General features: G+C 44.9%; 1 protein-coding gene across 1 annotated transcript in view; it reads right to left on the reverse strand.

Annotated features, from left to right (window-relative positions):
• Window positions 1-18029, reverse strand: part of Kif5c (kinesin family member 5C) — a 148363-nt gene that overhangs the window by 5372 nt on the left and 124962 nt on the right. Inside the window, exons 24-25 of the mRNA XM_055600296.1 lie at window positions 12509-12725; window positions 11172-11282 (exon numbers count right to left, since the gene is read on the reverse strand). Coding sequence (XP_055456271.1) covers window positions 11179-11282; window positions 12509-12725 — 321 coding nt within the window. The 3' untranslated portion in view covers window positions 11172-11178. The remainder of the gene's footprint in view (window positions 1-11171; window positions 11283-12508; window positions 12726-18029) is intronic.

An 18029-nucleotide genomic window follows, 5' to 3' on the forward strand; every position in this document is an offset into this window, starting at 1 on the left:
CCTGTAGCGCAGTCTCAATAACTCCAGCAGACCATGAAGGGAGGAGAAGACCTACTTCTCTTTTTTTAGACCCCAGACTCACAACTACTATGAGATTAGTCAGTACTGCCAAGGTCAAATTTTTGCTAAGTTCTTGGTCTGGGTTTCTTTTTGAATTCCTTCCATGTTGTCTTATCAGATCCTTATGAAAGGACCCTTGCATTACGTTGCACCAGGCAAGAATCTTCTCTGAAGTGGCAAGGATGGCTGCTCTCTTCATATACTCCAGCCAAGGCAGAGAGACAGAATCAGAATCACATCGGAGAAAGAGCCGCTATCCGTTTAAAGCAGACAAAGAGGTTTGCAAAAGTGCAAAGCAATGCCACTTAGCTAAGGGTTTTCAAAAATAATCTTTCCTTAAAAATGCTGTTTATGCCTGCACTCATGTGCACAGACCTACCCTTGGAACTTGCTCTTCTTTCACTCCAGTTTATGAGACTTGCAAATGCCTGGTTTGTGCCCACAGACCCTATGCTTTGGGGGCACACTGAGACATTTGATCCTCAAAGGACCCTGTAAGTAAGTGCTGACCACACAGAGACACAAAGACCAAGTGACCTGGCCAGCTGGTGAGAGCCAGGCTCAGACCAAAGTGATGCCACACCCCTTCAGAGTCTAGTCATCGTTTATGCCCCTCAGATGAAAGAACTTTGTACTCATCTAGTTACCATCTGCTAGGGTTTTGGAACAGTGATATGAATGGTCTAGAGGTTGGGAGGTGGGCTGCACCTGTCTGGAGGATCCCTGCGTGCCATCAATAAGACTCAGTGTCACAGCTTCAGGGGCTAGGCTGACAACCACATCTGTGCAGTGTGACCCCTCCACTGAGGATAGCTAGCTGTGTGAGCATCTTCAGGATACACAAGATAATTTACTTGTGACTGGGTGCCACAGCAAAGACAGGCCGACGGTGAAAGTTCACCCTAACAGCGGTGCCAGACAAATGGGATTTGGGTGATTATGACAGAAAGTCACAGATGAAGAGACAAGAGACAGACAGAGAGACAGATGAGGGCAGAGTGAGTGAGCATCCCCCTTAGAAGCTCAGCCCACAGCCAAGGAGCTAAAGGGAAGGGCTCTGGTGTAATAGAAGCCAAGGGCTTGGAGAGGAAGTTCCACTCTACTTGAATGGAGGAAGGAAAGCAGTAGAGAAGGCAGGGGTTCTGAGAAGGTTGGAGCTTCTTCTGATCAAAGGAAGACACGCCTACACCATGGCTTCGGCTTCCGGTAAGTGAAGATGGCGAAAAGGGTGTGGGCACTGGGAGCCGAGCAAACATACAGGAGAGGCCTGTGTTAGAAATACTGAATCATCTATCTCTGCTGCACATCTGCAAACTCCTTTGCATGAGCCCAGTTTACTGTGATGAGGCTAGAAAGCAATGTGTGCATTCTAAGTATATGGGTCCACCTCTGGAGCAGAGGTGTACAGCCAGGCAGAAGAGGAGCCAGGATTTCAGGCTGGGTCACAGCGGACTACTGAGGCAGCAAACACTGAACACAGGCAGGGCTCCACCACACTTCCATTTCCATCCCATTAGCCAGGAACTTAATAATTCACAATTATTTAATTTATTCACATTAGAAATCCTGAAGAAGCAGGACCAAAAGAAGACAGATATCCTCCAATGAGAGTGACCAGTCCAGGGAATATCATGTGGAGCAGAGACAGAGGGTCACGTGGGGGTACCTGGGCTCCTCTGGGGCCATGCTAACCAGGGGATCCAGCCAGGCTGTGGGAATGGCTATCCAAGTGTGTTTTTTAGGTTTCAAAATAAAAAACCAGAACAGAAAACAAAAACAAAAACAAAAACAAAAAACACCAACTTGCTTCATTAAATATACTTCCCATCAATATGGCACCAAACATTTTACCAAAGTTTCCCAAAACATCTACATACACCTACTGCTTCATACTTGGTTTTTTCGCTGACCTTAACTGTCTCCAGGCTAGCCACTCAGAAAATGATGCATGCCAGGCACAAGAAGAGGCATCTGTGGGTTTCCCAAGGGGCTGTGATACCCTGGCTGGTTGAGGCATAGGCAGGCAAGGGCACATCAGACACAGCAGCTGCGGCACATGGCGGCCACGCTGTACTCCACTGCTGATTTTCAACGAACACTCAACTCATCTTTTATTAAATCATGCTAAGGTTAAGAGTTTTGGATTTTTGACTTGTGGTTTTGTTTTAATATAATTTCTAATTTTGTTTTGAACCTATGGCCGTGTTAAATATGTTAGAAAAGGGAATGTATACTATTTTTAGATCTATAAACATTTAAGTGTTATCATAAAATAAGTTCAACTAATGTTGGGGGCCTCTGAGAATTGTATTCCTTAGAAATATTCTTTTACCTGTCATGTTTGAGGAAGTTAAATAAAAGGGAAAGAGATGGCTATCCCCCTATATAAATATAGAAGCGTTAATTTTATACCCATGTTCATCTACACACACACACACACACAGACATACATACATGCTATTGAAGTCTAATAAATGAAGATTCAGCAATGCCCTCCTAGCGCCATCTGGTGGACACATTCGAACAAGCATTGCCAAGAAAAGAAGCTATATCGGGGCCCTCAGAACCGAGGGCTGGATAAATTTTTAATTGGGTGTCTTCACTCAGTGTGGAGCCTCAAACAAGCACTTCACACTGACTGAGAGGACCATTTCACACCTTCTGTATTCTCAGGCATACAGCCCTTCTCCCCTCCCTCTGTCCCTGCTGATAATCTTTGCTTCTTATTTGCTTGAGAAGGAGGCCCAATACTGAGCAGTTTGACCTCTGTGCCCACCACACCTACCTTTCTGCTGCACCTGCACTTCCATCCCTGCCACCTTAGCTGAATGGATACCAACAGTTAATAGCCAGCTACAACATCATCCACTTTTTAAGAGAACGGCACCTATTTCAACCCCATATCCTCATAGAGTGCACAGTAGCTGACTCATTCCTCACAAAATTTCCCCTAAAGCTGCCCAACCACCACCATCTGCCTTTCATCAACCACCCAGTCTCTCCCTCCCTTTAACCTTACATCCTTCTATTCAAACTTCCCCTAGTGTCACTTCTTTTTATGACCCCCTATTTGTCAGTAATCAGGCCAGTCTACCTGTCCCCAACCTCTACTCCCCTCTCTACCCTGTGGATTCTAAGACATCAGATATTAAACACTATCTGTGTGTGTTCACTCTCTGGGCTTCTGACTCTGACCTCTGCTGAGCTCCAGACTCCTGTCCACACGTTGTAGAGCAATTCCCTCCAAAATGAAGAGTTCTATTATGACTATGGAAATAAGCAACCCACAAGTCTCAGGAAGTCCCTGAAACAGACCAGATATATAAGCATCCCCCCATACCCTAACGAGGTTAGATAAGCAGTAAGAACCACAGAGGAGATCCTCCCACCTGCTGAGCTACCTATAAGTCACGCGGGGTTCCAGCTGGAGTGGGCTTTCAGTGAGGCAGCTGTCTTTAAGCCATCCCTGTTCCTGTAACCCTAGTGAATCTCACTGATTCACCAAGATGAACTTTGGTGTAATCATTACTTTTGTCTGTCAGCTGGGATAAAAAATACATTTGTGTTGTATCTCCAGGAATGATGTCACACAACAAAAACAGTACCTTATCAGGAATAGAAAAATAAAAGTGAAAATAAAGAAGAGATGGGAAGGATGGATTGCATGGCCCCTGCAGAGGGTGTTAAGACATGTAACTAGGCTGCACCACGGGCCTATCTCTTTCTCTTCTGGCCTCAGGCACTGAGGAAGCCATGTGTGCAGAAATGCCCAAATCCAAGAGCCACACCACACATAACTAGTCCCATAAATGGCACAGAAATTGTATTAAGAAACCCAGGTCATAAAGATGCAAATCTCTTAATGGGGTTGACCCCAAGTTCCTGAGGAACATGCGCTTTGCCAAGAAGCCCAACAAGACAGGCCTGAAGAAGATGCAGGAAACAACACAAAGACAATGAGTGTGCACACAGAGGCCATCAAGGCCTTTGTGAAGCCTATAGCCTTTAGGTACAAAAAGCCAAAGGGCCCCAGCTGCAAACTCAGCCCTTGGGTGAGCTTTCATCGCTCACCCCAAGCTTGGGTAGCAGATTCAAAGCTACATGGCCAAGGGTCATAGGCTCTGCTAGCTAACATCCAAGGTTCAAACCAAGGCAGGCCACAGCCCCAGCTAAGGCCCAGGCTTCAGCCCCAGCTTGGGCTCCCAGAGGTGCTAGGCCTCTGTGAAGGCTCTGTAGAAAATGTGAAGACAGATGGACTGGTGCAACACACCTATCTACACACTATTTACAGATGACCAGTGTCCTGGGCTGCTTTTACAAATAAACCCGAAGCAAGAGCTATTAAAATAAAATAAAAGACATGTAACTCATGCTGATCCGTGGGAGGGCACAACATCTGTGAGAGAAATTCTAACACGGCTACCTTTCCCTATGTGGAAAGGGACGGTGTGCCTTCTTGCTGTAAGTGGTGTCTGCATCTTTCATAGATTTGTGATAGGACATCTAACCAAGGTCAAGCTGTCATATCAATGGCTTCCCCATCTTTGTGGAGAATCAAGGAGTGCCATCTTTCTCTGCTGGGTATGGGGCAGCCTGAATCCTTGGTGAATGGGGTCTACCTTATGACTGTGAGATGTCTCCAAAGAGCTGATTAAACCACGTGTTATAGTCTCTGAAAGTGATGTATATGAGGTGAGATTATTAAATGGTCATGGTACCAGTTGGCTGCCCCCTGCTGTGAGTGGAAAGGCATGGAACTGAGGCCTAGTTGTCTTCCTGGGTAGGAGTTTATGGTTTCAATGGCAGAAGAACATATAGTAACTGCTTGCCTCTATATTCGCCCAATTTGGAGAGGAAAATGGAAAAAAGAGGATGAGATAGAGGTATTGCCTTGCCACTTGTGGATAAATGGGTACGAGAATGCAACACACTATTAAAGAGCCCTTTCTGGGACCCAAAAAGCTGGAGCCTGTGGAAGACGTCAGATAGTGAGGAAGAAGAGAACAAAGGAAAAGTGATTTAAAAAAAAAAAAAAGCCCTCAGATCTGATTATTATTACAGAGAAAAGGAGAATCTGTGACTCAGCATGTACATGTGGGTCTTAAAAATAGCCCATGAGGGGGGGTGGTGGTGACACACACATTTAATCCCAGCACTTGGGCGGTAGAGGCAGGTGCATCTCTGAATTCCAGGCCAGCCTGGACTACAGAGTGAGTTCCAGGACAGCCAAGGCTACACAGAGAAACCCATGTAAAACCATGAGAACCAGGAAGTATCTGTCTCTCAGCTTCTTAAACTGGTGGGGGGGAGGCTATAAAAGGGCCTGTCACAGCCTGACCTGTGAGGATGTGGGACACGGGTGCAGATGGGATCAATCTGAGTGTTGTGGCAATGAAGAAATGAAGTAGCATTCCTTGAGACAGAAGCTGGGAATGGGAACTGTCAGCATGAGGGAAACCAATGGACTTGATCACAGGAACCATTAGAACTCAAGGTTGTCAGCAGGCGAGGTCCTCATGAATAGAAGGGACTGGAAGATGATAAAAGGATGAAGGGCACCACGGAGGGAGTCAGCTTGGGAGAGGCAGTATTTGTTGCCTGACTCACTGAAGCTGGTGGGCCTATTATCACAAAGTTAAAAAAGAGAATGACCCAGTGGGGACCCAATGATGGTATCGGGCCTTGGTGGCTCTGCTGAGCACCGTGGTGAAATGCGATCTTCAGGATGTAAGAGAAGCTCTGAACTACACAGGCAATGTGTAAACTGGGTTCAGAAAACACAACAGCAATCAAGAGATGATGAAAAGGAGGCAAAATGGACAAGGGATTTGCAAGGGCTACCAAGTGTAGGAAGATGTGTGCTAGCAAGCTTCTAAAAGGCTCTAAAGCCTGAGCAGCAGCTCACGAAAGATACACGTGATAAGATAATATAGATGACAAAGATTAAAGTTGCCCTGGGTGAGCAGAGTATATGATATAAAATGTTGGAAGGCACAGAATATTTACCCAGTCCAGGCTGGTGAGAAGGCAAGGGTCCTAGCACCACGCTGCAGCCTATCTGAACCAAGGAGCCAGTTTCAGCAGCAGGGGAAGGCTGCAGCCCTCTTTGGACTAAGCCTTCAAGTTGGTCTCACCGATAACAGGACAGGTAAAAAGACCCACAGCAGCCCCATGACAGCAGCAGTATGAGAAGGCTGGATGACTCAAAGGTATGTCTACAGATAAGAGAGAGCTAAATTTTCTTTCTGTTTTTGTTTTTTGTTTTTTTTTTTTCAAGACACAGTTTCTCTGTGTAGCCTTGACTGTAGAACAGTCAACCTGTAGCTTTGTAGAACAGGTTGGCCTCAGACTCACAGAGATCCACCTGCTCTCTGCCTCCTGAAGTGCTGGGATTAAAGATGTGTGCCACCATACCCAACTTCTAACAAAGCATTTTGAAGGAAGAATTTTTTTTGAGATCTTTTGTTGTGCTGTAATAGAGCTTGTTAAGGTTTCCTTTCTGGTATGCCCTTAGTTGCTCACAACCAACTGGCACTTACTTGAAATGGATGACAATGGTCCTTCAAGCGGTCCTGCCCACACTCTGTAAAAAGGTTGTACTGTATAATGCCAACTCTTGAGCATTTTACAGACAAATAGAAGCATGTGGAAGAGCAGTTAAGGCACCTGTTGAACTTAAATGAAGGCATCCTGCAAGAGCAGAAGAGAGCACTCCTAGAAGCCAAAATATTGTTATATAATCACAGTGGAAAAAAAAAGTCTCAGTGACAACAGTGGGCTAACTCTCTAGGAGTTGTTAGCTAGAGATAATCCCACCCTATTCCCCAAAACAGCAAAAGGCCATTGCAGCTGCTGTTAGTTCTGAAAGGGTTAGGCTAACTTTGTAACCTATATGTCTTCTAAAGCCTATAGTTTTGAGTTTTAGGTCCAGGTTAAGCTAAAGCATCTTAGTACCTTTCTAGAGAATGGAGGAATGTGACCCTATCTGTGAGGACAGATATTAAAAAAAGCAAGCAAGCAATGACCTTCACTCAGAAAAAGAAGGACCAGACCCTTGTCTTTGAGATAGTGTTTCTTAGCAATGAACCTAGACTTCTTCTGAGTAGCTTTTGACCTTCAGTCAAAAGTCTGTAGCCCCTAATCTTCAAGGATGAGCTAACCACCCCCACCTTCAATTGCAGCTGCATCCACACTTGGCAGGACTGGCCAAGCTTGAGCACCTAAGACTAACCAATTATCTTACTTTATAGCTTCCTCATCCAATCCTAAATTGCCAAGACTGCAACTTCAAATCTCCCGCAATTTTTCTTTCAAAAACCTAAAGGCCTTTGTCTCCGGGTGCCACTCTTTGCTGACCGGCAGGGGTGACCCCATTGTGCAATGGTTAATAAACCTCTTGCTTTTGCAACGAGTCTTGGTCTGGGGGAGTTTCTGGAAAGGGCGCGATCTTGAACTCCTGAGCTGTGACACCCCAGGTCTTACAGTTCCATACTAGAACTAAATAGTAAGACCTCACTGGCAAAGATGATGCATACATCGATTATAAAACAGAGAAACTGAGTTGGGACTGAACTAGAAACCTCCTCCCTTGTTGGCTGGCTTTCATGATGCTGAGAGGTGCTGTGCAGGCTGCTGGGGAAAAACTATCACCAACAATCCTACCTTCATGCCACACTATCAAAATGCCAAGCAAGATGTGACTACAGGTATGATGGTAGCATAGATGGTTTGATGTATGACCAACTACTCTCCAGTTAGATTTAAAGCCACTCTATAGAAGGTAATACATTTCTGGTACTGTAAGCAAAAACAAAAATCTGAGCCTGGAGATGTTCACAGGACCCAGTGGAAGAGCAGCTGCCGTTAAATATTATTATTAATATTATTAATATTAATTAATTGCACCTAATTATTAAATAGGTGCAATGTGCCTGTCAAACTGCTTTCTAAATATCTGGGCACATGTTTGGGGATCACTGTTGCTCTCAGATGTTGGCCAGGAAGAGAAACTTCCTTTTTGAATGATTGCACACCACAGAAGCTCATAACCTCTGGTGAAGCTCTTAAGAACAACATACTGTTGCTGTGATATAGTAGCTTAATTCTTGGCCTTAGATAGACATCTAGGTCACCCCCTCTGAGGTTCAGAGAACATCATAGAAGAGTATAGGAAGAAAGTTAAAAGCCAGAGGAAGGCATGGAATGTTGTGTAACAATTTCCTCTGAAATTAAAACATTCCATCCTGGAAGGAAGCTCATTAACATTTAGGATGTAAATAATTCACTAATTTCAGGAAGTGCCTGAAACTTAGGTACATACAGAAAGCACCCAGCTACGGGAACTAGATGGATAAAGTATGCTTAAGGGATTTCAACTTCAGCTCAAGTCATCATAAACCACTTGTAACTCAGTGAGTAAAGAAAGAAATGAAGTGTTACAGTTGTTTCTCTTGAAACTTTCATCAGTCCTGACTTTTATTGTTTTTTTGTTTGTGTGTTTGTTTGTTTCTTTTTGAGATAGGCTTTCTGTACATCAGGCTAGTCTGGAACTCAATATATAGTTGAAGATGTGAGGATGACCTTGAATTTCTGATATTCCTGTTTCTACATGGCGAATGCTGAGGTTAAGGGTGTGGAGCACCACACCATGTTTGTCTGAGAAGTTCTGGCTTTTCAGTCTTCAGTATAAGATGCCACACCAGCAGCAAAAATGATCAACCTTGGGTTGTGCACACCTTATGCAAAATGTGAGTTTTAAATCCATCATGGTAGCTCACGCCTGTGATGCCAATACTCAGGAGGCTCAGGCAGAAAGACTGCTGTGAGTTCAAGGCAAGACTGGGCTACATATAGAGTTCCAGGTCAATCTGGACTTCAGGGGGGTCGGCAGTGCTTCACTGAATTCCATAAGGAAGGTGGCTACTCGCTACATAGTCTGGAATCCCTGGACCAGGATATTTACCAAGAATTGTTGGAAGCTAAAATCTCACAGCATGCTTTCATCAAACGACACTCTCCATCCTTCTTGTTGCTGAGCAACAGGTGTTCATTCGGACTGCTAAGCATCTACTGCAACCATCCATCCTCATCCTCCTAAAAGCTGTTGTAGTCTAAACCCTCCTCCCTGGCTCATGCTTGAAACCCTTGTTTCCCATTTCTCCTATTTGGAGAGGCCGTGGACTGTCAGAAGGTACGGCCTCTGAAAGCTCTCGCTGGCTCCTGCTTCCTGCTGCCATCTCTGTTTCCTGGTCCAACATGATGTGGAGGCCACTAACTCCTGTCACCAGGAACTAAGCTGTTGCTACCACCTTCCCCTCTAGGACACTTATCTTCTAAAACCAGGAGCCAGAACTGATCTTTCCCCATTGTCTCTACAGGTATTAAGGTCAGCAATATAAAACCTAACTTTCCTTTGGGACACCAATATACCCAGGGGAGGCTACTGTGGCCAGGAGTGCTGCCTTGGCTCGCTCTGGCTTCCTCTTGAGATACACCTGGAAAGAAGGCACAAGGCTGAAAGCCTAACAGATGTCATTCTGGAGAGCACGAGGTGACCCTGAGAAAAGGAGGCCCCCACAGAAGACTGAGTCTACCTGTCTGAGTTTCTGTGGTCTCTGTGGAACTTAACAACTATTCCTAGCCTGTATGCTTCCTTCCCACGAGAAACAAACTGCAATTACACATGAGCCCTGGGTACTACAGGGCAGCAGCATTAGATTTTGGTTGATATCAAAACCACTGGCCATTCTTGGTGAAAACAGAGAGGCCCAGGTAAGCCCTGCCCCATTAGTAGCCTGGACTATTGTCCAAGGTGCTGCCTCCACCCACCTACCCTGGCACCTTTCTTACGGTTGTGTTGTACTGAACTCTGGTCCTATACACGCTAAGTATATGCCTCACCCCTGTGCTCCACCTCCAGCCCCCACCAGAATTTGAGGCTTTTCTGTGCTAACCCGCTCAAAATAACCACCTTTCAGATTTCCTCCTCAGTACTGACAACATGCAATCAAAAACAATTCGGTAACATCCAATTTAATTTTATTTCAAATCGGAAGCAGTTTGGACAAGACTGGGTGTCTCACTGGCAAACTCATTTAAGACAGGGTGACACTGCTGATGTGTTGTCCCAGTGCAGACTGCCCAGGCCTGCCCTCTGGTTCCTGCTCGCCTGACCAGGCCCTGGCCTATTCCTTGCTATGTGTGTAACACTGCTGCAGCACCCTTCTTTCAGCTGGACCTTAGCAATGCTGGTCCCACCACTCGCTTCCTACTGATGGAAAGAGGACTGAATAAATTGGGGTAGTCCTCAATTGCTCTCGATCATCAAGGCATCACTTGACCGATGTTCACCTGCCTTGTCAGCCTCCCTAGTGAGGGCTCAGAGCCCATGTTCAGAATTATCTCCTCCCATCTACACACTCGAAGTCCGAGTTTTTCTGAGCCAAGTGTTCAGGCCCTCTACTGCTCACCTGCCAGCCCAGTCAGGAACCTCTTTATTAAGCTGTTAAGACAGGCTAGGCTCCCCCTTTTTCTCTTTCAAAAGCCTATCACTTTTCCTTTCTTGCTGTCAGAGCAAAGTTGAGCATATGAGTTTCAGGAACTGGGGCTCATAGACTACTGTCTCAAAGAAAAAGTGATCTAACCCCACTTGCATATAAATCACACATTCTTCAAAACCCTGTTTGTCCAGGCTCACAGAAAGTATAAAAACAGGACTTTCACCTGCTCTTTGTATTCTGTTCCAGAGGCTAAAAGCCACCCCCTATTTCTGTCTCCCTTTGTAGGTACAGCTATAAAGGGAAGGCCCAAAGACGAAAGCTTGGATGAGGCAGTCATCATCTTGAGTGGTGATTAGGCCAGGCCTGGCTTGGGGTTGTGCCATCCCCAGGGACCCTCGGCCAGAGGACCCTACGACACTTTATGTTGGCAAAGTTAGGTCCTCATCTCTATCACCTGGACCCCAGGCCTCTCATGGAACAGAGTTAAACTTATCTCTATTAAAGACAGTGGCTGAAGGCTCGGGTAGGGTTCCAGAGGGCCAAGAGGATTCTGCCTCCAAATAAGCCTTGGGGCTGCTGCAAAGAGAAAATACCCAGACTACAGGAACTCACTCTGTATTTACTTCTGGTAGTGGGTGGAGTTTGAAGAGCCACCTCCTCCTCGGACGGCATGGACAGCTGTTGGAGATGATGCTGGATAATGTCCTGGGCGGATGGGCTTGGCTGTATCCCAGAGAAAGGAGAGAGGACAACATCATTGGTGACGACCAGTCGCATGTTTATCAACATTGCCCTGTTTATCTACCCCCAGACCTTTCTGGGAACAGCATGTCTGGCTTGAGAAGTACAGTTAGAAAACCAAGGTCATCCACATAACTCAGGGAGAACTTAGATGGTAATCATCTTAATTTTTCTTTAAAAAAAAGATTCCTTTTTGTTACTAATTTGATTTTTTTGTATTTTATATACGTTGGTGTTTTGACTGCATATATGTCTGTGTGAAAGCATTAGATGCCCTGGAACAGGAGTTACAGAGAGCTGTGAGCTGCCCCAGGGGTGCTAGGAATTGAACCTCGTTCCTCTGGAAGAGCAGCCAGAGGTTTTAACCACCGAGCAATCTCTCCAGCCCCTAGTCATCTTATTATTAAGGGTGAAAATTTAAAATAAACAAATGAAAATTAGAAGCAAAAGACATTGGTTTTTATCTGAGAAGATCCATAGTTCCCTATAGATTCACAAGAATTCCACCTATGATGAGTTTTCTAGGAAACAAGGCTATAATTTTCAGTTGACTCTCAAAGGGTACAAAACCCAATAAATTCAATATATCACTAATCTGAGGGATTTGAAGACTGGAAACACAATATAGCTACAAAACAATATCTGGTGGGAAATGATGTTATAGGTAACTAGGGATGCCTCAGTTAAAAACAACCCAGACAACACCGGCAAGGCCCTCTAGCTTCAGCCCCGCATCTACATTGGAGCAGCTACAACCACCACTCCTATTCCAGCCAAATGCCCGACTCCATCGGCCTTGAGGCTTGGACTTCAGGCCACCATTCAACTTGCAACAGCACTCTACCTAGTGCTGCCGGCCTGGCTGTTTCCGGTTATTTCCAAGCCAGAGGATTTCCCTGAGCCATACAGATGGTCTTCTTCACAGTCCTGCTGGGAAATATTCTTATATTACACTGTTTCCAAGAGTGTGCCTCGGTTTACAGCCAAAAGCTACAGCACAGCTGGCTTCTGGGGCCTGATGCACGGCTCTGAAGAACGCTCTCTATCAGGGCTATTCAGGAGGATGGTGGTACCTGAATCTTACGCTTTCTCAGGATGAACACCAGGGTACCAGGAACTGCAAGTCCCACAGGCACTATCATATCCCTTCAGATGAGTGAAATCCTAAATAAGGGTCATTGTAGCTCCCTTCTTTGGCACACACATACCGATCTGGGCCGAATGTGCCCTCCTGGCCATGTTCTTGGCTCGAACAGCCTCCTTGATGCGATCCACCTCCTGCTGGTAGCGCTTTCGGTCCCTCATGGCATTCTCCTTGGCCTCTTTCAGTGCACTCTCCAAGGCCTTCACACGCTCTGCAGTAGCACGCAGCCTCTTCTCCAGCTTGGGAAGTTCACAGCGCAAATCTGCGTTGTCCCGGACCAGCTGCGGCAGAGAGGCAAAGAAGCCAGTTTTGAGCAAGCTTTGCTACTCCCTGGCAGGTCAAAGATGTGCAAGACAACCCTGCTTAACAGCTGAACTACCCACCCCACTAGGTGGTCCTTGATGGCCCATAAAACCCCGATTCACTGGAGCAGTAACGGGGGCGATGCATAAACATAGAAGCCATATTCAGCCACAGGGCAGGGATTTTTCTTGGACAAGACTTGCTCTCTCTTTTGTTTGAGTGTGTTTGGAAGAGGAAGGGGCTGTGAAGAATTTATTACTCTAGGATGTACGCATGAGCTGAGAAATTTCAAGTCAGTCGACGGGCACGTTCCAGAGTTCTCAGAAGACCTTGCAGACCACTGTCTATACTGGCGCTGAGTTGAAGCCCAGCTCCGCAACATACCAGAGGCTCACAGGAAACAGGAGGAGACTGTTTGCTCCTCTTCACTTAGGACCCATAATCAAGAAATAACAGGTTGACCCTAGGTGAACGGTAGGCTCCAATGCCAGTGCCATCATTTCCTGCCACCTGACTTGGGGAAGTAGCTGAGCCTCTCCAAATCTTTGTGTTGCACATACAAAACAAAAGGGCCACCATGAGACAGTCGCTTAGAAACCGTTCCAGTAGAAAGTATTGAGTCTTCACTTGAATGTTGTGGTAATCATCACTGTCAACATGACCCAATTTAGAGTCACAACAAGGTAAGTTATGTGTCTCTGTGGACATTTCCAGAGAGGTTTAACAGAGCAAAGACATATTATGAGTGTGGATAGAGCCATTCCATAGGCTGGGGAGAGTTTATGGGAGGACTGTGGAAGAGCCCTGCAGTGGACCTGAAGGTTGGAGGGGCCTTCTGGTACCATAAGCAGAGCTTAGTAGACTAGTCTGGTGGGGGTTTGGAGTATATCAACAGAAAGGAGGACAGTGAAGGCTAGGCTTCATGAAGTGACATGAGTAATTGTCTGTGTATGAACTGAACTAGAGACCATTTTTGTTATATGCTGGCAAATAGAAAAAAGAAATCTAGCTGTATTCTATCTCTGCCCTGAAATTCTGAGCAGAGCTAAATTAAAAGGTAATAAAATAATTTGAGGAGAAAATTTCAAGATAGTATAACATTCAGGCTGTGGCATGGTTATTGCATATTGTTCTTGGTCATATTTATGGTGAAAAGGAGCAAAAGGATATAAAATATTAAATTTTGGCAAGGAAAGGGGCCAGGGTGAGCTTGATATTGGTGTGGACAAGATGGCTATAGCTGTTAAAGAGATAAAGGCCATTAAAGAGAAACTTCAAACACTGCAACTGGGACTATAAAAAAGTTGCTTTAAGGGGAAGATCCTCCCACCCCACCCCTGAGCACCAAAGTCAACAACACAAATGTGTTTGAAAAACTTTCCTTTGAAAAGCGAGTAGTTGAACGAAAACAGCTTTTAGGGCATACCGCTCAGGTAGGGCCACCTAGGGAAGTGCTTTTTTCAGGCTCACTCTGGAAAACGCACAAACACCACCATAGCCATGGTCCAAAGGGGCAAGGCTACATTTTGAGTGGATGGCATAACTCTGTATCACTCGCATCATACTGATTTTGAAGGCATGTAGCATCCAAAAGTGGGGCAGATGTCATAGACGCTTGCATCAGTGTTCCAAAAAGCCACTAAGGCAACATGTATTACCTGCATGGAACTTGGGCTTTGAAGGTGAAGCCCAAGTCGCAATGTAGATGCGGATGTTGGAAATCTAGAAATGTGCTGGTACTGAGGAGAGGGAGGGAAGGGAAGAGAGAGAGCACATGCACATGTATCCATGGCAACAGAGCCTGAGGGGTGGGACTACACAAGCCCACTGGAGCAGAGAAGTGTTATCACAAAACCAAGATACTGGATATGGAGCAACAGCATTTGTTGTTTGCTCTGCTGGGTTCCTACTGTTTCTTCCTTTTAGGAATATTTATCCTGTGCCACTGCATATTAGAAACACATGTACTGTCGTTTGTTTTGTTCTTTCCCTCTGCAGATGATCACAGTTAAAATACCTTGAGTCTCAGGGCAGACTCCAAACTTGGGCTTTCAAAATATGTGACTTAGGGGATTCCTGGAGATGAACTGATTACAATTTGTATCATAAGATGGCTAGGAATGTTTAAGGACCAGGGATGTAATGCTTTGCTTTAAAGGTGATCAGGGGACTGTAGGGATGGTTCAGTGTTTAAATTCTTGCACTCCCATAGTGTTTAAATTCCTGGCACCCACATAGTGGTTCATAGTGTCTGTAACTCCAGTTTCAGGGGATCTGGTACCTTCTGGCTTCCTTGGGCAACAGGTACGTACACAGGGCATAGACATACAGGCAAGCAAGACACCCATTCACATAAAACAAAAATAAATGAAGAAACAAGATAAAATTGATCTCTTTGGGTGGTCAGCTGAGTGATGTAGATGCTGCCAACTTGACTGTCTTTGTAATCATAGAGCTATGTGTATCTTTGACAGTTTCCCGAGAGTGGGAAGACCCACCCTGAATGGTGGGTGTCATCATCCTACAGGAGCCTGGACTGAGGGAAAAGTAAAAAAGAGAGGGCCTGATGAGCATCAACATTCAACTCTCATCTCTTGATCTGCCTGATGGTGAGCAAATTCCTTCCCATGTAGCCATCCTGGCAGGGGTGAAGACCTAAGAGAGATGCTTGTATCCCTTCTTTTGGTTACTAGACTATTGAGGCAAAGCTCCCCAAGAATTTAGAATTTCTCCAGAAATTTCATGCTGGGGAAATGGAAAGACTGAAAGCCAGATGCTGCTCAGAGGAGGATCTTGTTTCTCAGGTAGAGATTTTACACAGTTTTAATAATTTTCAAGACAATACCAGCAGCAGAGACAGAGACAGGGTGTCAGTGATGGGTGGGACCAATACCTTAACTAGGGCGGCTTAGTTATACATCTCTCTTGCCTTTCACTAAAACCTAAACCTGTAAGTCCAAAGACACATACTCGAGGGGTCACTGGGCCTCTGTGCTTGTTCCTCATCCCAATGTGACCACACTGGATAAATCTCTCTCTGTCTTTCATGACTCGTCATTTTAATTGGTATTATTGATGACAGTGGCTGAGCTTAGCTTGTTAGGATCAAAGGTCCAGGCTTGTACCTTGCAAACTCTAGTAATACCCCACAACTGTTAGCTAATCCTGTGTCCATATATTCCTTGCCATGAAGGATTGTACTTTCAAATTGAGAGTTAGAACAAATCTCTTTTCTTTAAAGCTGTTTCTTGTTAGGTGTTTGGTCACAAGGATGAGAAATGTAAGTGATACAAAGTTTATGAAATACTAAAAAAGCAGGATGAGAGTCTGGCATAGTTTTATCTGTCTCTTTCCTTTGGATCAGACTCCTGCTTTTCTCCCCCCTCCCTAACTTGTCTCAAAGCTGAGGACACAGAGGTAAGTCATTGTCCTTAATCGCTTCTCTTGAATTACCCTGGGTTCCAAGAACAGCAGGCTTGATACATAAATACCTTTGTGACAAGAACTGACATTATCACCAAGTAACAGGCAAGTTTGCAGGCTGTACCACCCCAAGATGAGAGCAATCATCATGAAGGAGAGGCTGTGCGGCACTGTGGATCAGCTTGCCTGGGACCTGCCCAACCTAGCTTGCTGGCATGGCTGGAGCCCAGGGATGTGCATGGATCAGGGAAAAGATCAAAAATCAGAAGAAGTATTATCAAAGCAAGCTACTGCTTTTCTGACCTATTTTGCTTATGCCAGCAGCAGCTCCATGCCTGGCAGACTGGGCTTTTAATAAATAGTCCTTGAATTCATGAATAAAATAATGAGTTGCAGAGCCAGATTTCAAGATGCCTAGCAGTCTTTGCTTCTGCATTTCTCATTATCAGTTTGCTTGAATGATTTCACTATGTTGATCTCCCATCTTCTTTCTGGAGAAAATGTCATCATCAGCCCTACAGAAACAAATCTAACAAGTCAAAGAGAAGTGATATGCCCTCAGCCTTGTGGCCTGAAGAGTTAGACCATCTGTACTCCATATCAAATCTTGGAAAGAATCACAGACATACAGGCATTTATAGAAAAGAAGGGAGGCAAACAGCCTGCCTAAAACACTGGTATACTGAACATACTTACTCCTCACTGTCACTCTGGACAGATATCAGGACAATGATCCTAGGAGACACCCAAGATGGACAAGGCAGGATGAGGAGAACAGATCTCAGAGGTTGCTAATGCCTGTCTCTGGGTTCCCACCTGCATTAGTCACTTTTCTATTCATGTGAAGAGACACCATGATGACTGCAACTCTTATAAAAGAAAGTGTTTAACTGGGCCTTGCTTCCAGTTTCAGATGTTAGTCCATTATAGTCATGATGGAGGCAGACAGGATGCTGCAAAAGTATCTGTGAGTTCTACATCCTGATCCACAGGCATCAGAAGAAAGCTTAGGCCTGGCATGGGCTTCTGAAACCTCAAAGGTCACCCCAGTAACACGCTTTCATCAACAAGGCCACACCTACACTAACAAGGCCACACTTCCTAATCTTTCTAATCCTTCAAATAGTGTCCCTCCCAAATGACTAGGCATTCAAATATATGAGACTAAGTGAGCCATTCTCATTTAAACGCCATACCATCTATGAAATGAAGCAATGTCTCCTTAGCCATAAAATAAGGGACCGGAACAAGCTTGCTCAGCACATGAACTCTATGGAGACCTCAGTTCTACAAAGATGCCTCAGACATATCATGGGAGAGCACAAGGCTAGTCAGAATCCAAACGTGGAATGAAAGCAAGATGGAAACATAAGTCTCAACACTTTACTCTCTCTAAGTCCTAGAGAGCTCCTCTTTCCTTCTCTATAAATGGATTCCATCAAAGAAAGTCAGGCTTTCTCTCTCTCTCTCATATATATGTGTGTGTGTCTCTATATATATGTATGTAAAGACACACACACACACACACATACTTATATATGATATATATATATATCATATATAAGTATATATATGATATATATATATATATATATATATTCTTGTCTCATTGTGTATGTGCGGGCATATATGTTCTATGGCACATATGTAGAGGTCAGAGGACAGCGCACAGAAGTCAGTTTTCTCTCCTTACTCTGTGGGTTCTGGGGATCAAAATCAGATCATCAAGAACACAGCACGCAACTATGTAATGAGCCATCTTGTTAGCCAAAGGAAGTTTTTCATATATAAAGAAATTTACTAAGGCTACAGGAATGGGGCTTTATTTTTCTGTTTTGTTTACTAATGCTTTTAGAAAC

The sequence above is a fragment of the Psammomys obesus genome, unplaced genomic scaffold (assembly GCF_907164565.1).
Source record: "Psammomys obesus unplaced genomic scaffold, mPsaObe1.curated_primary_1811, whole genome shotgun sequence".
In the NCBI taxonomy this organism is placed as follows: domain Eukaryota; kingdom Metazoa; phylum Chordata; class Mammalia; order Rodentia; family Muridae; genus Psammomys; species Psammomys obesus.